The following is an 18,360-nucleotide window of genomic DNA, read 5'->3' on the forward strand; positions in this document are numbered from 1 at the left end:
CCCTTCCCTTATAGGAAAGAGCCTTGTAAGGTAGGCTGTGCAGAGATTTCCCCATTAGTAGATGACATAACTGATATGAGGTATATCAGCACAGCTAATTCGTATCTGAGCCGAGTTCAGAGTTTTTTCTGTGACGACAGAAGGCATTCATGAACACCTAGTGTGTACCTAGAGCTGTGGTGACGTTGTATGTGAAGTGTCTCCCTGCAGAACGTAGTTTAGCTCTTAACACTGGGCTTTGGTCTAGGCTTCCAAAGTCATTTATTTTATTTTATGTTTTTGAGATGGAATCTCTCTCTTGTTGCCCAGGCTGGAGTGCAGTGGCGTGATCTCGGCTCACTGCAACCTCCGCCTCCTGGGTTCAAGCAATTCTCCTGCCTCGGCCTCCCGAGTAGCTGGGATTACAGGCGTGCGCCACCACACCTCGGCCTCCCAAAGTGCTGGGATTACATGCATGAGCCACCTTGCCCAGCCCCAGAGTGATTTTTAAGCAGAACACTAATAGCTCTATTTATTTTCATTCGCCGCTCTCTCGTTCTCTGTCCTGGGCTTTTTGTTTATACTTTATAGAATGATGGGATGCATTTTGAAATTAAAGTAGACTCATGAAGGATCCCCCAGAGGGAGGGCGGGCGTCCATCAGTTTCACAGGAGCGTGATTAGGCAGACTGACCAGGCAAGCGCTGCGCTGCTGCTCACACGACCTTTTGGGTCCTTTGAAAGTGACCTTCCTCAGGCTTCTTCCAGACGTATACCGAGAGAATGGCAGATGAAAGACATCTCTGGAACTGGACTGCCCCAGTTCAGATCTGGGCTCTGCTACCAACCAGAATGACCCTGGCACATCACCGAACCCCAGGAGCTGAGCTGCTTCACCTGCAAAATAACAGTAACAAAAGTACCCACCTCATAGGGTTTTTGAGATGATTAAATGAGATGCTCTGTGCTAGGTACTTAAAACAGTGGCTGGCACATGGTCATACATGATGGATCAAGTGAGCCACCGCAGCGGGGAGGCAGGGTTGTTCCTCTGTGTTGCATCCGAGAAGACGTAAAGCAGCCTTTTTCCCCGGTGCTGTGAAAAGGTCACCGTGTTGTTTCTTTGTAATTGTGGTATTGAAGGTCTTGGGTTGTTAAAGTTATTTTACACTCAGCCTTTCGGTCTCTTATCTGTGGCCTCAAGCACCCGCCTCCCTTAGAGCTGGTGATTCTAGGGTATGACGGCTACTCTAAACGAACCTCCCGCAGAGATGTTCTGCCACATTTCCCCTCCTCTCTCTAGGCAGCTTAGCAGCCTGGCTGCCTGTTGTATTATTTCATTACCTAACTCGTTATTAGCGGTGACCTGCTGAGAGTTTTGAGGCACTGGGGAATGAGGGGCTATGAAGAGTCAGGTTCAATCGCAAACTGTGTTGTGCGTGGGAATTTGGACAAGGTATTTCCTGTTTGCAAAGGGAAAGGAGTGCCTTTTCCTTTATCTCTGAAGCTAAACTTTCATTTTAGGCAAAACTTTTCAATATTAAGGACTTCCAATGTGAAACAGCTTAGGCGGCGGCAAAAGACTGGCTGAGGCTGTAACCGAGACAGAGAAAGATCTCTGCCTTCACTGCCACCAGGAAATTACAGAAGCACCTGGAGAAGGCTTCTAGAATGCCGGAAAGACAGATGATCGTGTTGTGAATTATACAAAGTGGCCCGTGCCTCTCACAAACCGGGTTTGCTCCTCTCGTGTGTTAGTGTGGAAAGATAATTAGGAAAGGAAACGTTCGGGTTTTGATTCCAGGATCTTAGTAATTGTAGAGAGTAAGAAACGAGCAAACAGAGCTCAGGCCTCTGTGACCGCCCGCGTCTTCAAGTGTAGTTAGAAGGCTTCATGTCCACAATCCCGAGGAGTCGTATCACCCCTGTTCTTGGGAACTTGGCCCGCAGTGGATTGTGGTGGTTTTCCTGTGCCAGCGCTTGATATGTTTATTAGGAGGTCTGTGGATCTTGAACACCCTGGTTTGCTTTCTCCCTTCTGGCACTGTACTGACCGCCCCCACTTCCACATCTGTGAGTCACTGAGCTCTGAAATGTGCTGGCCCAGCATCCCTCTCTCTGGGGCTCCAGAGAGCATCAGGACCTAATCCTCCCCCGGGTTTCCTTTAACGCCGAGTACTACAAGGTCATTTCCAGGGTTGCCACTGTTTCTTCTTCGCATATTCGCTGCAGTTTAATTTTTAGCTCTTAACACTGGACTTTGTTACATGGGAAAAAAGAAATTTGCTCTAGCAGACAGCAGCAAATGCATTTTTCCTTCTCTTCCAATTGGAAAATCACTCCCACCCAGTTCTATCCCAGGGGGGTTTAGTGGTCTGAGAATACTTGCATGTTTTTGGATGTGAGCGGAGATTGTTCCTATTTTGTTGCCCACCCCACCGCCACCCCCACCCCCCGCTGCCCTTTGTTTTTTTGTGTGACCCTCATTTGGCATCGGTACACAGAAACTGTTACTTCCCTTCAGGCTGTCCTGTGTCTTTGTGACATTGCCCCTAATTTGCTTCTGAATATGCAGTAAAAGATACAAGTCATGATTAGGCTCCATAAACATTACAGTGTTTCTTGACTCTTTCATGCCTTAAATGCCTGCTGATCTCATGGTGCCCACCTCTTCCCTGGATGGTAGAGTGTGGCCTGAGGTAGCACTGCCCTTTGATAAACTGGAACACAGAGAACAGTGACCCCCTCAGGGTGTACAGGGAGCTGGGGACAGGATTGGAGCCCGTGTTTCCTGATTTCACCCCATTGTTCTTTCTCGGGGACACTTCTTTCTGGGAGTATACACAACACAGTCGCAGTCGTGACTGCCATTTATGAAATATCAAATGGATGCCAAGCCCATGCGTTCTCTCTCATTTTCATAATTCTGCAAAGTAGAGTTTTACAGATAAAGAACCTGAGACTGAGAGAAGCTGAATTACTTGCTCAGAGCCACTCACCTGGTCTTGGGCAGAGTCCAGATTGAGCCCAAGTGTGTCAGAGCCTGCCCTGTGTTCTTACTGCATTGCAGAGGGTTGATGCCAACTCCAGCGATAAGTAGTAAGAAATCGGAAATCTGCGTGCTGGCTCCCATCCCTTCACGTGACTGGCAGGCGATGACTCTATGGCTGCTCTGTGCCAAGCACATACTGGGCACCGGGGAGCACGACGGACGGGAGCTGATCTGAGCAGCTCTCACTTCCACGCAGCTTTCCCCTCGCTCCCCGCGCACCGTCTTCTGCACATCCCTGACCTCTTTCATGACCCAGTTTCGCCCGTGCACGAGGCCCTGATGCCCCCTCCTTTCTGTGTCTCTAGCCACTTCAGGGCAAGGGCCACGCCGCGGTGGCTCACGGAGACTGGCTGTATGCGGCCTGTGGGCCTTCCCGCGCTCTCTAGTTAGTGCGCTCAGTGAGAACTCGCGGAGGCCTGTGCGTCTACCACGTGTTCTGCGCGCGTTGCCTTGGCCGCTTTCTGTGCTGTAGCTATCGTCACTATCCCCATGTGAGCAAAACAGACATGCAAAACGTGCCCAGCTCAGAGAGAACAGACAGCTCGCCCAAGATGCTGCTGCTACTGACCGTTACAGCCAGGCTTTGGGCTGAGGCCGATGCACCCACCAGCCTGTGCAGTGCAGACTCTCGGGACAGGCTCGTGATACAGGGCAAAGAAAAAGGTCTTTTTACCAATCTATACATAAACAAAAACACGTCTGAAATCAGCTTTTAACTATGGGTATCTCTGAATTGTGAGAAAAGCCAGCATAGACCGAGCCCTCACCTGTCTTAGGCAGTTGCAAAATTTTTTTTTCTTTTTTCTTTTTTCTTTTTTTTTTTTTTTTTTTTTTTTTTGAGATGGAATCTTGCTCGGTCACCCAGGCTGGAATGGAATGGCAACGGTAGGATCTCGGCTCACTACAACCTCCGCCTCCTGGACTCAAGTGATTCTCCTGCCTCAGCCTCCCAAGTAGCTGGGGCTACAGGCACCCACCACCATGCCTGGCTAATTTTTGTATTTTTAGTAGAGACTGGGTTTCACCATGTTGGCCAGGCTGGTCTTGAAACTCCTGAACTCAGGTGATTCGCCCGCCTCGCCACCCAAAGTGCTGGGATTACAGGCGTGAACCCCACACCCAGCCAGGCGACACTTTAAATATTTATCTTATTTAACTTGCAGTAACCTCGGAAGGTAAGCAGGGAGCAGGCCAGAAGGCCGATGCCTCCAGGAGGGCTTTGTGTACTGTATGGGTAAGTGCCCATTCTTTCTGAAGCTCTAGACCAGGCGTCCCCAAACTTTTTACACAGGGGCCAGTTCACTGTCCCTCAGACCGCTGGAGGGCCGCCACATGCTGTGCTCCTCTCGCTGACCACCAGTGAAAGAGGTGCCCCTTCCTGAAGTGCAGCGGGGGGCCGGATAAATGGCCTCAGGGGGCCGCAGTGTGGGGACGCCTGCTCTAGACCCTCCTGGGCATCTGCATTGGTTGCATTAGTTTTGGCCTTGAAAGACAATCGCCGAGTTGTAGTGGTTTAAGCAAGAGAGAAGTGTAAATGCAGCCAGCCACGGCACACCACGCACCTCCCTTCAGCTGTCTTCTGTCTTGTGGCTCTGCCATCCTTGACACAGGTGAGCATTACCCCTTCCCACAGGTGAGGCTTAGAGAGGTGCGGTGGCTTGCCTGAAGTTACATAGCAGGTCACTGTCAGAACTCGTATTCAGATTCTCCTCTGACTCCAAACCTACGGCTGCCTCCCAGGACCCCATTTCTTCTCTCTGGATGAGTCGGATCAGGTCCACTGAGAAAAGAACCGCAGTTTGGCGGATCCCGCCGTGACAGCAGGGGAAGAAGGTGCTGGAAGAGCAGGCAGACCAGCCCTCTCCCAAAAGCAGCAGACGAATCCTGCCACGCCGTCGGCGGCTACCAGCTTTACAGTGAGACGGAGAGGATGAGATTTTTAAATTACAATGCAGCTCCTGTCACCATGAGAGGAAAGGGGTATCCTTGCTGGCCATAGGAAGCAGCACACATGACAGTCATGCCAGAGAGGGCTGAGGAGCTCCGAAGGGAGCCTGCACCGGGGGCATCTGGAGACGGGCCAGCCCGCAGCCTCGCCAAGGAAGGGTCTGGAGGGACAGGCCAACTTCTAACTGATGTCAGTATGTTTCTCACTAAGTGCTGGGAGCATGGACCGTTTTCAAAGAATGAAGGAAGCCCCGTATTCTGCTTCAGCGTAGTGTCGAGCGAGTTCAGAGGCCACCCAGCCATTATGTTGCTAATCTTAGCGGTTTTTATTTTTCAGGCAACCTCAGAACCTGTTCTGGATCCACAGCAAATCCAAGCATTTGATCAGCTTTGCCACCTCTACCGAGGAAGCTCCAGGGTAATGTTCGCCTGGCTGTTTATATTTTTATTTCCCTATTTGTAATTTCCTGCTTTAGAAAGGCAGTGTCTCTGAACCTCCCTCTAGCCTCCTCCCAGCCTGGAAGGTGCCCTGGCATTCCTGTTATGGCTACAGGGACAACAGACCCTGGCCCCGGGGAGCACTCAGAGCTTGGTAAAGAGGGCAAAGGAAGTGGAAAGCTGTCTGTCCCTTACCTGCCATGAGCTGTGAGGACACAGAAGCACTTCTGTGTTTGACCTCCCCAGAGACAGCAGGCCGGAAGGCTGGTGCCTCAGGAGGGCTTTGTTTGCTATGTGGATAAGTGCCCATGCTGTCCGAAGCCCCAGACCCTCCTGGGCATCTGCATGGGTTGAGCTAGTTTTGGCCATGGAAGACAAATGCACAGTAGTCGTGGTTTAAGCAAGAGAGAAGTGTAAATGCAGCCAGCCAGGGCACACCACGCACCTCCCTTCAGCCGCGCTCTGTCTTGTGGCTCTGCCGTCCTTAACACGTGACTTCAACTTGGATGGTCCAGCGTGGTGGCTTCCACTTACCTCCATTGTCTAGAATTTAGACCCATGGGCACACCTAACTGCAGTGGAGACTGGGAAAATTGGTCTTGATTCCAAAAGACCTTGGGCTGAAATTCTCGGTCTACTCTAACTGTGGAAGAGGGGCACAGACGGGAGGGGGGCCAGCAGTCCCTGCCACCACGTCAGACCGGGTGTCCCCCAGGCACTTCGCACGTGTATTCATCCACTGTCTCCACCCGTTCTTCTGTGCCTAGGGCCTGCCTCAGGAATGGCACCTCTGCCATCCAGCCACCCAGAGCAGAGACCTGGCAGCCCTAGGCTCAGCCCTAACCTTCCTTCCCCCCAACTGAGGACATCCTGTGGGGTCGTCTCTGCTAATACCCCTTGCGCCACCACCCCGGGTTGGGTCTCCTTATCATGCATGGAGGCCACTGCAGGTCCTGATTGGCTAGAAACCCTTCTGTCCCTTCTCCACGCGGCTGCCTGGCTACCCTTTCTAAACCCAAATGTGTTGTGTCGTCGCTCCCTTGCTGAAGACGTGTTCTGGATCTCCACCACCTAAAGAACGAGTCCAGACCCTGCCGCCGCCTCCGCTCCCAAAGCACACCTAAATCCTAGCTGTTCGCGTTTGCTCCTGAGCTCATGGTGAGCTTGTGCGCACTGCTGCGTGCTCGGCTTCTCCGCCTGGGCTCCCTTCGCCCGCTCCCCATTCTTAGGCAGAACCTGCTAGGTTACTTGGTAGCCCAGGGGAAGAAGGGGTGTTCCTTCCTTGAGAGTTGGTCTGGGCAGAGGTCCAGCAGCTTTATTGAACTGGCATCACCCCCATCCCTCCCCAGCCTCAGCCAAGCTCTACCCCAGGAGTTGGGTTTCTGGGTCTTCCAAGGAGGTTCTTCTGCTTCCAACTGTTGAGCTCTTATTTAGGGCTCATTGGTTTCCAGATCACACAGTGGCCACGGCAGAACACGGGCATCTCTTTTCCTGGGAAATCCAAGGCTTTTGTTACTGCCGTTTTCGCGGTTGCCCCTCCCACCTCGCAGCGTCAGGAGGTGAAGGCACTGAGCCGAGCTTCTGCTGCCCGTTCTGCTCAAAGCATTGCACGTAACAGTCATTGCAGGGAACTTCGCAGGCTGATGGGCACGGGGAGGGTTGTGGAAGAAAGGAAGTGGCACGAGGTGGACTCGGACAGAGCAAGGGACATCTCTCGGTCCCTGCCTGACGGCTTGAGTGGGCCTTCTGGCACTTGCAGTCAGAGCTTGAGTCAGAGCGACTGGCGTGTCGATCAGACCGCAGGTGTGTCTCCAGGCCAGGACCTGGGTTCTTTTTGATAAATTGACACGTAGGAGCCTTCAGATGTCTCCCCAGTCACCACAGACACCAGCACTGAGTTTTCAGCAGAAGTGACAAGTGGACACGCGAGCTTGTGCCACCATTGCCAGAGTTCGGAGGGCACCTCAAAGACATGGTGCCTGGCAAGTGACTCCACACTGCCACTTCCCGCTGGTGACCTAGGGCAAGTCACTTCTCAGGCTCCAGGCTTTCTGCCCCAGCGGGATGTTATAAGGATTAGAAATCACACACATGGCAAGGACCTAGCCAAGTGCCTGTGGCGGAAAGACACTCGATACCCCCGAGAGGCGATTCGACATCCCCTCGGACTTCCGACGTGTTGTGTGGACGCAGACAGGTGGCCCTGAGGAGTGTGGTGGCCCTTGTCTCAACTGCACATGCCGCATGGGCCAGGCTTTCAGCGCCTCCATGTGGGCCTATGCAGGGTCCCTTAGAGTGCGGGTAGTGGGACACGGCGGCCCCTCCCACAGGGCCCAACTCCTGTTCTTAGGGAACGTGTTTACCTTGGCTCTGAGGTTTCCTTCAGGTTAGCTCTGTGGGGTGGAAGTTAACTCACAGTGTTCTGGGAAGCAACAGGCAAAGACCCTAACGGCAGGAAGTCCGAGGACCTTGGGTGTAGAACTCGTCTCTTCTCTGACCATCGAGGGCACCTCAGAGCCAGGCTGCCCGCTCCCTACCTTCGCGAGGGAAGGCCCCTCAGAGTGGCAGCGGCTGGCTTCCCAGCAGGCCGTGCCAGGATTGCCTCCTACCCTCTCTCCTCCTTGGCAGCTCTTCCAGAATTGAGCCACTGACAAAGCAAGGGCACTGCTGGTGTCACAGGTGGGAATCAGGGAGCTGGGAGCAGGGAGGACTCCGAGGAGAAGGTCGAATCCAAGAGTTCCACTCGGGAGCCCCTGAGTGTGAGTTGGCAGCTGGGCGTCTGTGGGAAGCCTTCCGGGTTACAGAAGAGCGGTCAGAGCCAGTGGTGAGAATCAGTCATTCACTCCGAGGAGAGTGCGCCAAGAGGGCGAGCCTGAAGCCAGCAGAGCTGAGCACGGAGCTCCTTGGCTCAGGGGCGGCCGCAGGAAGGAGCGCTCAGCAGGGCAGTCCTCAGTGGGGACTCTGCAGAGCCGGGCAGAGCAGTTTGTGTGCCCTTGGGAGCGAACCAGTCCAGTCTCATTATTGAATGAGGAAATATAGGCCCTAAAAAATGAAGTGAACTTGCCCAGAGTCACACTGCTAGTTTGCAATGTACAGACCTGAGATCCGAACGCAGGGTTTTCCCCGCTCCGGCAAGACAGTGCAGCCTCTCGTGTATCTGAAGCAGGAACTAGGAGCCTCTGTACCTCTGTTACACACCCCCTTCGCTCTGCCCCCCACAAATCTTAGCTGATGTGTGTCCCTCCTTTGCAGCTGGCTCTCCTCACGGAACTCTCCCAGAATCGCAGCAGCGAGAGCTATAGGCCATTCAGTGGCTCCCAGGGTGGTCCTGCCTTCAACAGCATCTTCCAGAACGAGAACTTCCAGCTGCAGCTCATTCCCCCACCTGTGACTGAGGATTGATGACTTATGGAGCCTGGCCCCGGAGAACCAGAGACATCCCTAAGCAGCTGGGGAGAGGCCCCACCTCTGTGGGCTCGGCCTCCACCGCCTCCCACACTTCTGAGAAGAGGTTCCACATTGGGCTTCCAGGCCCAGGGTGTCCACACCACCATTCCCAGTGTAGACTGCCTTCACACTGTTGTCACGCGCCAGCTCACCTGACTGGTTGGTTTTGTTTTGCTTGTTAAGCGAAGAAGTGTCAGTACCTCTGCCCAGCTGTTTAGGAAGTACATTTTGCCCACTAAGACTTTTTCCCTTTTCCCCTGAAGCCTGGAAAGTGGGTGGGACTCACACTAATGGCATTCCAGAGGCGTTACAGAGGAACTTCACCTTCTGCGGAGAACAGTGGTTGGCCAGGCTGCAACATAGCTGAAATAGGCCTTGGAGCAGAGACACGGAGGGGCCAGGGCCATCTCCCTTTTAATGTGTTCATGCGAAACCTTATTTGAGTGTAGGACTTGCCCGTTCTAATAAATGCCTCGTGTTTAAGTTCCACAGGTCTCCTGGCCGGCTCTCAGTCTGTCAGGTCATGGAGGACATTTGGAGCCCTGTTCACAATTTTATTAGCCCGAAGTCAGGAACCTGACCGTGACCACCTTCCTTAATTCAGATAAGCAGCTCCATCCTCAGCTGTCTTCAGAGCCACCCAGATGCTCCTGTGACTGGGGCAAGGCTGCCAAAGAGATACCGCTCACTCCGTTTTTGGCCGTGGGACTTGGTTTATCGTCGAACCAGCCCCCACAGGAGGTCAGCACACGCAGAGCCTAGGTTTCCACCCTACACACTCAGATGGTCTTTTCCTCCGTGCACTGGAATGATCAGGCTCTCATGGACTGATACTAACCAAACCTACTGGAAATCGATATATAAACTAGATATACTTTTTTTTTTTTTTTTTTTGGAGACAGTTTTGCTCTTGCTGCTCAGGGTGGAGTGCAGTGGCACGGTCTCGGCTCACTGCAACCTTCACCTCGTAGGTTCAAGTGATTCTCCTGCCTCAGCGTCTCAGATAGCTGGGATTACAGGCACCCACCACCACATCCAGCTGATTTTTATATTTTTAGTAGAGATGAGGTTTCACCATGTTGGCCAAGCTGGTCTTGAACTCCCAATCTCAGGTGGTCTGCCTGCCTCGGCCTTGAAAAGTGTTGGAATTACAGGCGTGAGCCACCAGGCCCAGCCAATACAAATTTTTAACCCTTAAATAGAAAATAGATCCTGCTTGTGCCATGTACTACGTGTAATCAGCAAATCAGTTAAGCTTGCTAAGCTTCTGTTTCTTTATAAATAGAACTGTTGTGAAGGTGAAATAATACATGTAAACTTTTGCTATGTGCCATGCAGGCACATGGCAACTACCCCAGAAATGCTAGCTGAGCTTTTTTATATAACTTCTAAGACCTGGGCTACAAGGGCACTGCTTCCAAAGGAAGGTATCAGGAGATAAAATTGAGGGACGTGATGGAACATTAACTCATCACCATTCAGATGCCTGCTGCAGCTATATGACATAGTCTCAACCCCAGTTTACAGATGAGAAAGCTGAGGCTCAGAGGTGACAAGTAATTTCACCCGGGTAACATACCGAAGAGGTGGCAGAGCATGGGGAGTTCAGATTTGTGATTCCAGAGTCAGTGACGCTACCTGCCTGAAGTTATGTATCAAAACGTTTCTCATTGAGCCTAAAATTAATGCCAAAGCAACTTGATACTCTCAAAGCAAAACCCAGTGATTCCCCTTCTTCTTTTACAGCATAAAGAACCAAGGCAAAAGGAATATTCAATATAAAAATGTAAATTGTGGGCCAGGCGCGGTGGCTCATGCCTGTAATGCCAGCACTTTGGGAGGCCAAGGTGGGTGGATCACGAAGTCAGGAGTTCGAGACCAGCCTGGCCAACATGGTAAAACCCTGTCTCTACTAAAAATACAAAATTAGCCGAGCATGGTGGTAGGTGCCTGTAATCCCAGCTACTCGGGAGGCTGAGGCAGAGAATTGCTTGAAACTAGAGCAGTGAGACGAGATCACGCCATTGCACCCCAAGCTGGAGGAAAGAGCAAAACTCTATCTCCAAAAAAAAAGTAAATTGTGACATGGAAAACATGAAATGTGTTTGAGAGGGGTGAGGTAAAAGCAGAACTTTATGCAATCAAAGTTGTAATAAGCTTAAAATAAGCTGTTATAACTAAAATGTTTTATGTAAGCTTCATGGAAACCACAAAGCAAGAAATTGTAGTGGATCAATAAAAGATCAAAAGCAAGGAACGAAAGCATGCCACTAGAGAAAAATCATCTAATCAATCAGAAAGCAAGAGAGGAAGACAGGAAAAAGGATCTGCAAACAATGAACAAAATTGCAGTGATAAGTCCTTACCTATCAATAGTCACCTTGAATGTGAATAGATCAGATATGCCAATCAAAAGACAGAGGGGCCGATTGGATTAAAAATAAGATCCAACTCTATGCTGCCTAAAAGAAACTCGCTTCACCGTTAAGGACACACGTAACTTGAAAATGAAAGATGGAAAAAGATAGTCTGTGCAAAGGAAACCGTAAGAGAGCAGGAGTAGCTATACTTAGATAAAACAGACTTTAAGTCAGAAACTGTCAAATGAGACAAAGTTATATAACAACATATATAATAAATGTAATATATAACAAATATGTTAATATTCATCAAGAACATACAACAGTTGCAAATATATATGCACCTAACATCAGAGCACCTAAATCTATAAAGCAAATTATAAATCTGAAGAGAGAAACTGAAATACAGTAATAATAGAGGACTTCAACAATGGACACATTATCCAGACAGAGAATTAGTGCAGAAACACTGGACTTGAATTACACATTAGATCAAACAGACCTAACAGACATACACAGAACATTCCATTCAACAGCCTGAAAATACACATTTTTCTCAAGTGCACATTGAACATTCTCCAGGATAGACCATATTTAAGAAATTTAAGATTGAAAATGATAACAGGTATTTTTTTCTGAACATAATGGTATGAAACTATAAATCAGTAATAGGAATTTTAAGAAATTCACAAATCTGTGGAAATTGAACATGTTCCTCAACAACCAATGGAGACAAAGAAGAAAGTAATCGGAAAATTTAAGATGTCTGGAGACAAGTGAAAATGGAAATAACATCCCATAAAAATACCATTTATGGTATGTGGCAAAAGCAGTTAAAGAGGAAAATTTATAGCTATAAAGTCCTACATCAGGAAAGAAGAAAATCTCCAGATAACCTGTTGACATAACAATCTAAGGAACTATAAAAAGAACAAGACTAGAGTTGGCAAGAGGAAGAAAATAATAAAGATCAGAACAGAAATAAATGAAATAGAGACTAGAAAATTTTTAAAAATCAGTGAAATTAAGAGGTTTTTGTTTGAGATAGCCTATTGCTTTGTCACGCAGACTGGGGGGCATGGCACAATCACTGCTCACTGCAGCCTCACCCTCCTGGCTTCAAGCAAGCCTCCTACCTCAGCCTCCCGAGTAGCTAGCTACAGGGGTATGCCCCATGCCCAGCTTGCTTTTTTTTTTTTTTTTTTTGAGTGGGGGGCGGGTAGAGGCATGGTTTCACTATGTTGCCCAAGCTGGTCTCAAAAAACTCCTGGCTCAAGCCATCCTCCCACCTTGGCCTCCCAAAATGTTGGGATTACAGATATGAACCACTGTGCCTGGCCAAGAGTTGGTTTTTTGGAAGGATAAACAAAACCAATAAACCTTTAGCTAGACTCAGAAAAAAAGAAAAGTCAAAATCAAATGAAAGATGAGACATTATAATTGATAACAGAAGTAAGAAGAATCATAATACTGCAGGCAAGCATACATGAACAAATTGGATAGCCTAGAAGAAACATAAATTTCAAGACACATATACTACCCACCAAGACTAAATCATGAAGAAATAGAAAACCAAAACAGAACAATAACAAATAATTAGATCGAATCAGTAATTTAAAAGTCTCCCAGCAAAGGAAAGTCCAGGACCAAATGTCTTCTCCACTGAGTTCTACCAACCATTTGTAAAATAATTAGTACCAATTCTTTTAAAGCTATTCCAAATAATTGAAGTAGAGGGAACTCTTCCTAACTCCTTTTACAAAGCCAGCCTAACCCTTTACTAAAACCAGCAAAGACACAACAGAAAAGAAAATTATAGGCCAGGCACAGTGGCTCATGCCTGTAATCCTGCACTCTGGGAGGCCGAGGCAGGTGGATCACCTGAGGTCGGGAGTTTGAGACCAGCTGACCAACATGGAGAAACCCCATCTCTAATAAAAATACAAAAATTAGCCGGGCATGGTGGCGCATGCCTGTAATCTAATACCAGCTGCTTGGAAAGCTGAGGTAGGAGAATTGCTTGAACCCAGGAAGCAGAGGTTGTGGTGAGCCAAGATCGCACCATTGGACTCCAGCCTGGGCAACAAGAGCAAAACTCCATCTCAAAAAAAAAAAAAAAAAATTATAGGCCAACATCCCTCATGAACATAGCTGCAAAAATCCTCAAGAAAATACTAGTTAACAAGGTTGGACACAGTGGCTCATGCCTGTAATCCCAGCCATTTTGGAGGCCAAGGCAGGTGGATCACCTGAAGTCAGGAATTTGACATCAGCCTGGCCAATGTGGTGAAACCCTGTCTCTACTAAAAATACAAAAATCAGCCTGGTGTGGTAGCCCATGCCTCTAGTCCCAGCTACTTGGGAGACTGAAGCAGGAGAATCACTTGAACCCAGAAAGTGGAGGTTGCAGTGAGCCAAGATTGCACCACTGCACTCCAGCCTGGGTGACAGAGTGAGACTCTGTCTCACCAAAAAAAAAAAAAAAAAAAAAAAAAAAAAAAAAAAAAAAGCCAAATCCAACAATGCATCAAAAATATAGTACCCATGATTAAGTGGGATGTTACCACAGGAATCCAAGGCTGGTTCAACATATGCAGATCAACAAACATGCTACATGACATAAAGCATGAAGGACAAAAACTATATGATCATCTCTATACATGCAGAAAAGTCATTTGGTAAAATTCAATATCCCTTTATGATATTTAAAAAAAAAAGAAAACAAAAAAACCCTCTAAGGTATAGAAAGAAAGTACCTCAATGCAATTAAGACCATATATGACAAAGCCACCGCTAACATACTAAATAAGGAAAGCCTGAAAGGTTTTCCTCTAAGAAATGGAGCAAGACAGGGATGCCTACTCTTACTCCTTTTATTCAACATAGTATGGAAGTTTTATCCAGAGCAGTCAGACAAGAGAAAGGAGGAAATCAAATAGTCACTGTCTATAGACAACACAATCTTATACATAGAAAAACCTAAAGACTCTATGAAAAAACTCGTAAAACTGATAATTCAGTAAAGTTGCAGGATACAAAATCAACATGCAAAAATCATTAGTGTTTCTATACACCAATAACTAGCTGAAAAAGAATGCAGTCCAGTTGCAACAGCTATAAAAAATAAAAACAATTTAGGAATACATTTAACCAAGGAGGTGAAAGGTCTCTACAAGGAAAACTAGAAAATACTGATTAAAGAAATTAGAGGTCAGGTGGTGGCTCATGTCTGTAATCCCAGCACTTTGGGAGGCTGAGGTAGGAGCATCACTTGAGCTCACAAGTTTAAGACCAGCCTGGGCAAATGGTGAAACCTGATCTCTACCAAATACACAAAAATTAGCCAGGCCCGGTGGCACATGCCTTTTGTCCCAGCTAAAAGGGAGGCAGAGGTAGGAAGATGGAGTAAGCACAGGAGGTGGAGGTTGCAGTGAGCTGAAACAGCAGCACTGCACTCCAGCCTGGGCGATAGGATCAGACCTTGTCTTGGCGGGGGGGAGGGGGGAAGAAGTTGGAAAAGACACAAACAGACATCCCATGATCATGAATTGGAAGAATCAATATTTTTTAAATGACCATATTACCCAAACAAGCTACAGATTCAATGCAGGCCCTATCAGAATGTCAATGTCATTCTTAACAGAAATAGAAAAGACATCTTAATATGTGTATGGGACAAAAAAGACCCTGAATAGCCAAAGCAATTCTGAGCAAAAACAACAAAGTTGGTGGCTTACACTACCAGACTTCTGAATATACTACAAAGCTATAGTAACCAAAACAGCATGGCACTGGCATAAGAATACACATAGAATAAAGAACCTAGAAATCAATCCATGTATATGCAGCCAACTGATTTTTGACAAAGACACCAAGTACACTTACTGGGAAAAGGACACCCTCTTCAGTAAGTGATGCTGGGAAAACTGGATAGTCATATGTAGAAGAAAGAAACTAGACCCCACCTCTCACTCTATACAAAAACCAACTCAAAATGGATCAAAGACCTAAATATAAGACCCAAAACTATAAAACTACTAGAAGAAAACATAGTAAAAACACTTCAGGACATTGATCTAAGAATAGATTTTATGCCTAAGTCCTCCAAATCACAGGCCAAAAAAAGCAAAAATAAATTGGCTTATTTCAAACTAAAAAGCTTCCACACAGCAAAGGAAATAATCAACAGAGTGAAAAGACAGCCTACAGAATGGAAGAACATATTTGCCAACTGTTCATCCAACAGGAGGTTAATATCTATATCCAGAATATATAGGCCAGGTGTGGTGGCTTATGCCTGTAATCCCAGCACTGTGGGAGGCTGAGGTGGGTGAGTCACTTGAGTCCAGGATTATGAGACCAATATGGTGAAACCCTGTCTCTACAAAAAAATACAAAAAGTTAGCCAGCCATCTTGGTGTGTGCCTGCAGTTCCAGCTACTCAGAAGGCTGAGGTGGACAGATCACCTGAGCCTGGGAGTTTGAGGCTGCAGTGGGCCATGATCATGCCACTGCACTCCAGCCTGGCACAGTGAGGCCCTGCATCCAAAAGAAAGGAAAAATACAAATATACAAGGAACTCAAACATGTCAACAGAAAAAAAAATTTGTAATGAGCAGATAATATGAACAGGTATTTCTCAAAAGAAAACATACATAGCCAAAGACAGACGATGAAATGCTCAATATCACTAATCATCAGGGAAATGCAAATCAAAACCACAATGTGGTATCATCTCACTCCAGGATGGCTATGATCAAAAAAGGCAAAAAATACCAAATGCTGGCAAGAAAAGATGTGGAGATTAGGGAATTCGGGTACACTGTTGGTGGGAATGTAAACTAGCACGCCACTCTGGAGAACAGTATAGAGGTTCCCCAAAAAAAGTATGAATAGAACTGTCATATGATCCTGCAGTCCCACAACATGGCATTTATCCAAAGGAAAGGAAATCAGTATATTGAAGAGACATCTGCACCCCAGTGTTTACTGCAGTACTATTTGCAATAGCCAAGATATGAAATCAACTTAGGTGTCCAACAGCAGATGAATGGATAAAGAAAATGTGGTATATATGCACAATGGAATATTAGCCATGAAAAGGAATGAAATGCTGTGATTTACAGTGACACAGATGGAGCTAGAAGACATTATGTTAAGTGAAGTAAGCCAGGAACAGAATGTTTATCACCGCATGTTCTCACTCATATATGGAAGCTAAAAAAGTTGATCTCATAGACGTGAAAAGTAGAACAGAAGATACCAGAGGCTGGGAAGGGTGCAGGGAAGAGGGGAATAGGGAGAGATGTTTTAAAGAATACAAAATAAATAACAGGAGGAATAAGTTCTAGTGTTCGGTACCACTGTAGGATGACTATAGTTAATCATCTAGTCTCAAATATCTACAAGAAGGATATTGGATGTTCCCAAAACAAAGAAATGATAAATGTTTGAGATGATGGTTATGCTAATTACCCTGATCTGCTTATTGCACATTATATGTATTGAAACATTGCTATATACCTGATACAGTTTAGCTCTGTTTCCCCACCCAAATCTCATGTTGAGTTGTAATCTCCAGTGTTAGCAAGAAATTTTTAAACACTGGTGGGAGGTGACTGAACCATGGGGGCAGATTCCCCCCTTGTTGTTGTGCTAGTTCTCATGAGATCTCGTTGTTTAAAAGTGTGTAGTACTTCCGTGTTCACACTCTCTCCTGCTGCCACATGAAGAAGTTACTGGCTTCCCTTTGCCCTTCTGCCAGGATCATAAGTTTCCTGAGGCTTCCCAGCCATGCTTCCTGTAAAACCTGCAGAACTGTGAGTCAATTAAACATTTTTTATTTTATAAAGTACCCAGTGTCAGGTAAATCTTTATAACAGTATGAGAACAGACTAATACAGAAAATTAGTACAAGAGAAGTGGGGCATTGCTACAAAGATACCTGAAGATGTGGAAGCAGCTTTGGAACTGGGTAACAAGCAGAGGCTGGAACAGTTTGGAGGGCTAGAAGAAGACAGGAAGATGAGGGAAGGTTTGGAACTTCCTAGAGACTTGGTGAATGGCTTTGACCAAAATGCCAATAGTGATATGGACGATGAAATCCAGGTTGAGGTGGTCTCAGATGGAGATGAGGAACTTATTGTGAACTGGAGCAAAGGTCACTTCAAAGCTTACTTGCTGTGCTTTAGCAAAGAGACTGGCTGCATTTTATTCCTGACCTAGGGATCTGTGGAACTCTGAACTTGAGAGAGATGATTTAAGGTCTCTGGCAGAAGAAATTTCTAGAGAGCATAGTGTTCAAGATGTGGCCTGGATGTCTTTAAATACCTATGCTTATTTGCATAAGCAAAGAGAACTTATATTTAAAAGGGAAGCAGAGCATAAAACTTTGGAAAATTTGTAGTCTGACCATGTGGTAGAAAAGAAAAACCCATTTTCTGGAGAGAAAAATCAAGCCAGCCACAGAAACTTGCATATGTAAAAAGGAACTGAATATTAATAGCCAAGACAATAGAGACAGTGTCTCCAGGGCATTTCAGAGACCTTTGCAGCAGCCCCTCCTTTCACAGGCCTGGAGGACCAGGAGGGAAAAATGGTTTCCCGGATCAGGCCCAGGGCTCCCCGCTCTGTGCAGCCTCAGGACTTGGTGCCCTCATCCAAACTGCTCCAGCTGTGGCTAAAAGGGGGCAAGGTACAGCTCAGACTGTTGCTTTAGAGGGTACAAGCCCCAAGCCTTGGCATCTTCCGTATGGTGTTGGACCTGCAGGTATGCAGAAGGCAAGAGTTGAGGCTTAGGAACCTCCACCTAGATTTCAGAGGACGTACGGAAACACCTGGATGTCCAGACAGAAGTCTGTTGCAAGGGTGAGGCCCTCATGGAGAACCTCTACTAGGGCAGCATAGAGGAGAAATAGGGGGTTGGTGCCCCCACACAGTCCCCACTGGGGTACTGCCTAGTGGAGCTGTCAGAAGGCGGCCACATCCTCCAGACCCCAGAACGGTAGCTCCACCAACAGCTCACACCATCTGGAAAAGCCGCAGGTTCTCAATACCAGCCCACAAAAGCAGCCACAAGGGTAAAGCTGCCCAAGGCCATGGGAGCCCACCCTTGCATCAGTGTGCCCTGGATGTGAG

General features: G+C 47.4%; 1 protein-coding gene across 9 annotated transcripts in view; it reads left to right on the top strand.

The window, feature by feature from the left end:
* Nucleotides 1–17,077, top strand: part of VPS8 (VPS8 subunit of CORVET complex) — a 363,874-nt gene extending 346,797 nt beyond the window's left edge. For all 9 annotated transcript variants that reach the window (XM_074404642.1, XM_074404643.1, XM_074404644.1 and 6 more), the window contains 2 exons: nucleotides 5,316–5,396; nucleotides 8,669–17,077. In XM_074404642.1, coding sequence (XP_074260743.1) covers nucleotides 5,316–5,396; nucleotides 8,669–8,818 — 231 coding nt within the window. In that variant the 3' untranslated portion in view covers nucleotides 8,819–17,077. The remainder of the gene's footprint in view (nucleotides 1–5,315; nucleotides 5,397–8,668) is intronic.
* The last annotated feature ends 1,283 nt before the right edge of the window (nucleotides 17,078–18,360 follow it).

This window comes from Saimiri boliviensis, chromosome 8 (assembly GCF_048565385.1).
Source record: "Saimiri boliviensis isolate mSaiBol1 chromosome 8, mSaiBol1.pri, whole genome shotgun sequence".
Classification (NCBI taxonomy): domain Eukaryota; kingdom Metazoa; phylum Chordata; class Mammalia; order Primates; family Cebidae; genus Saimiri; species Saimiri boliviensis.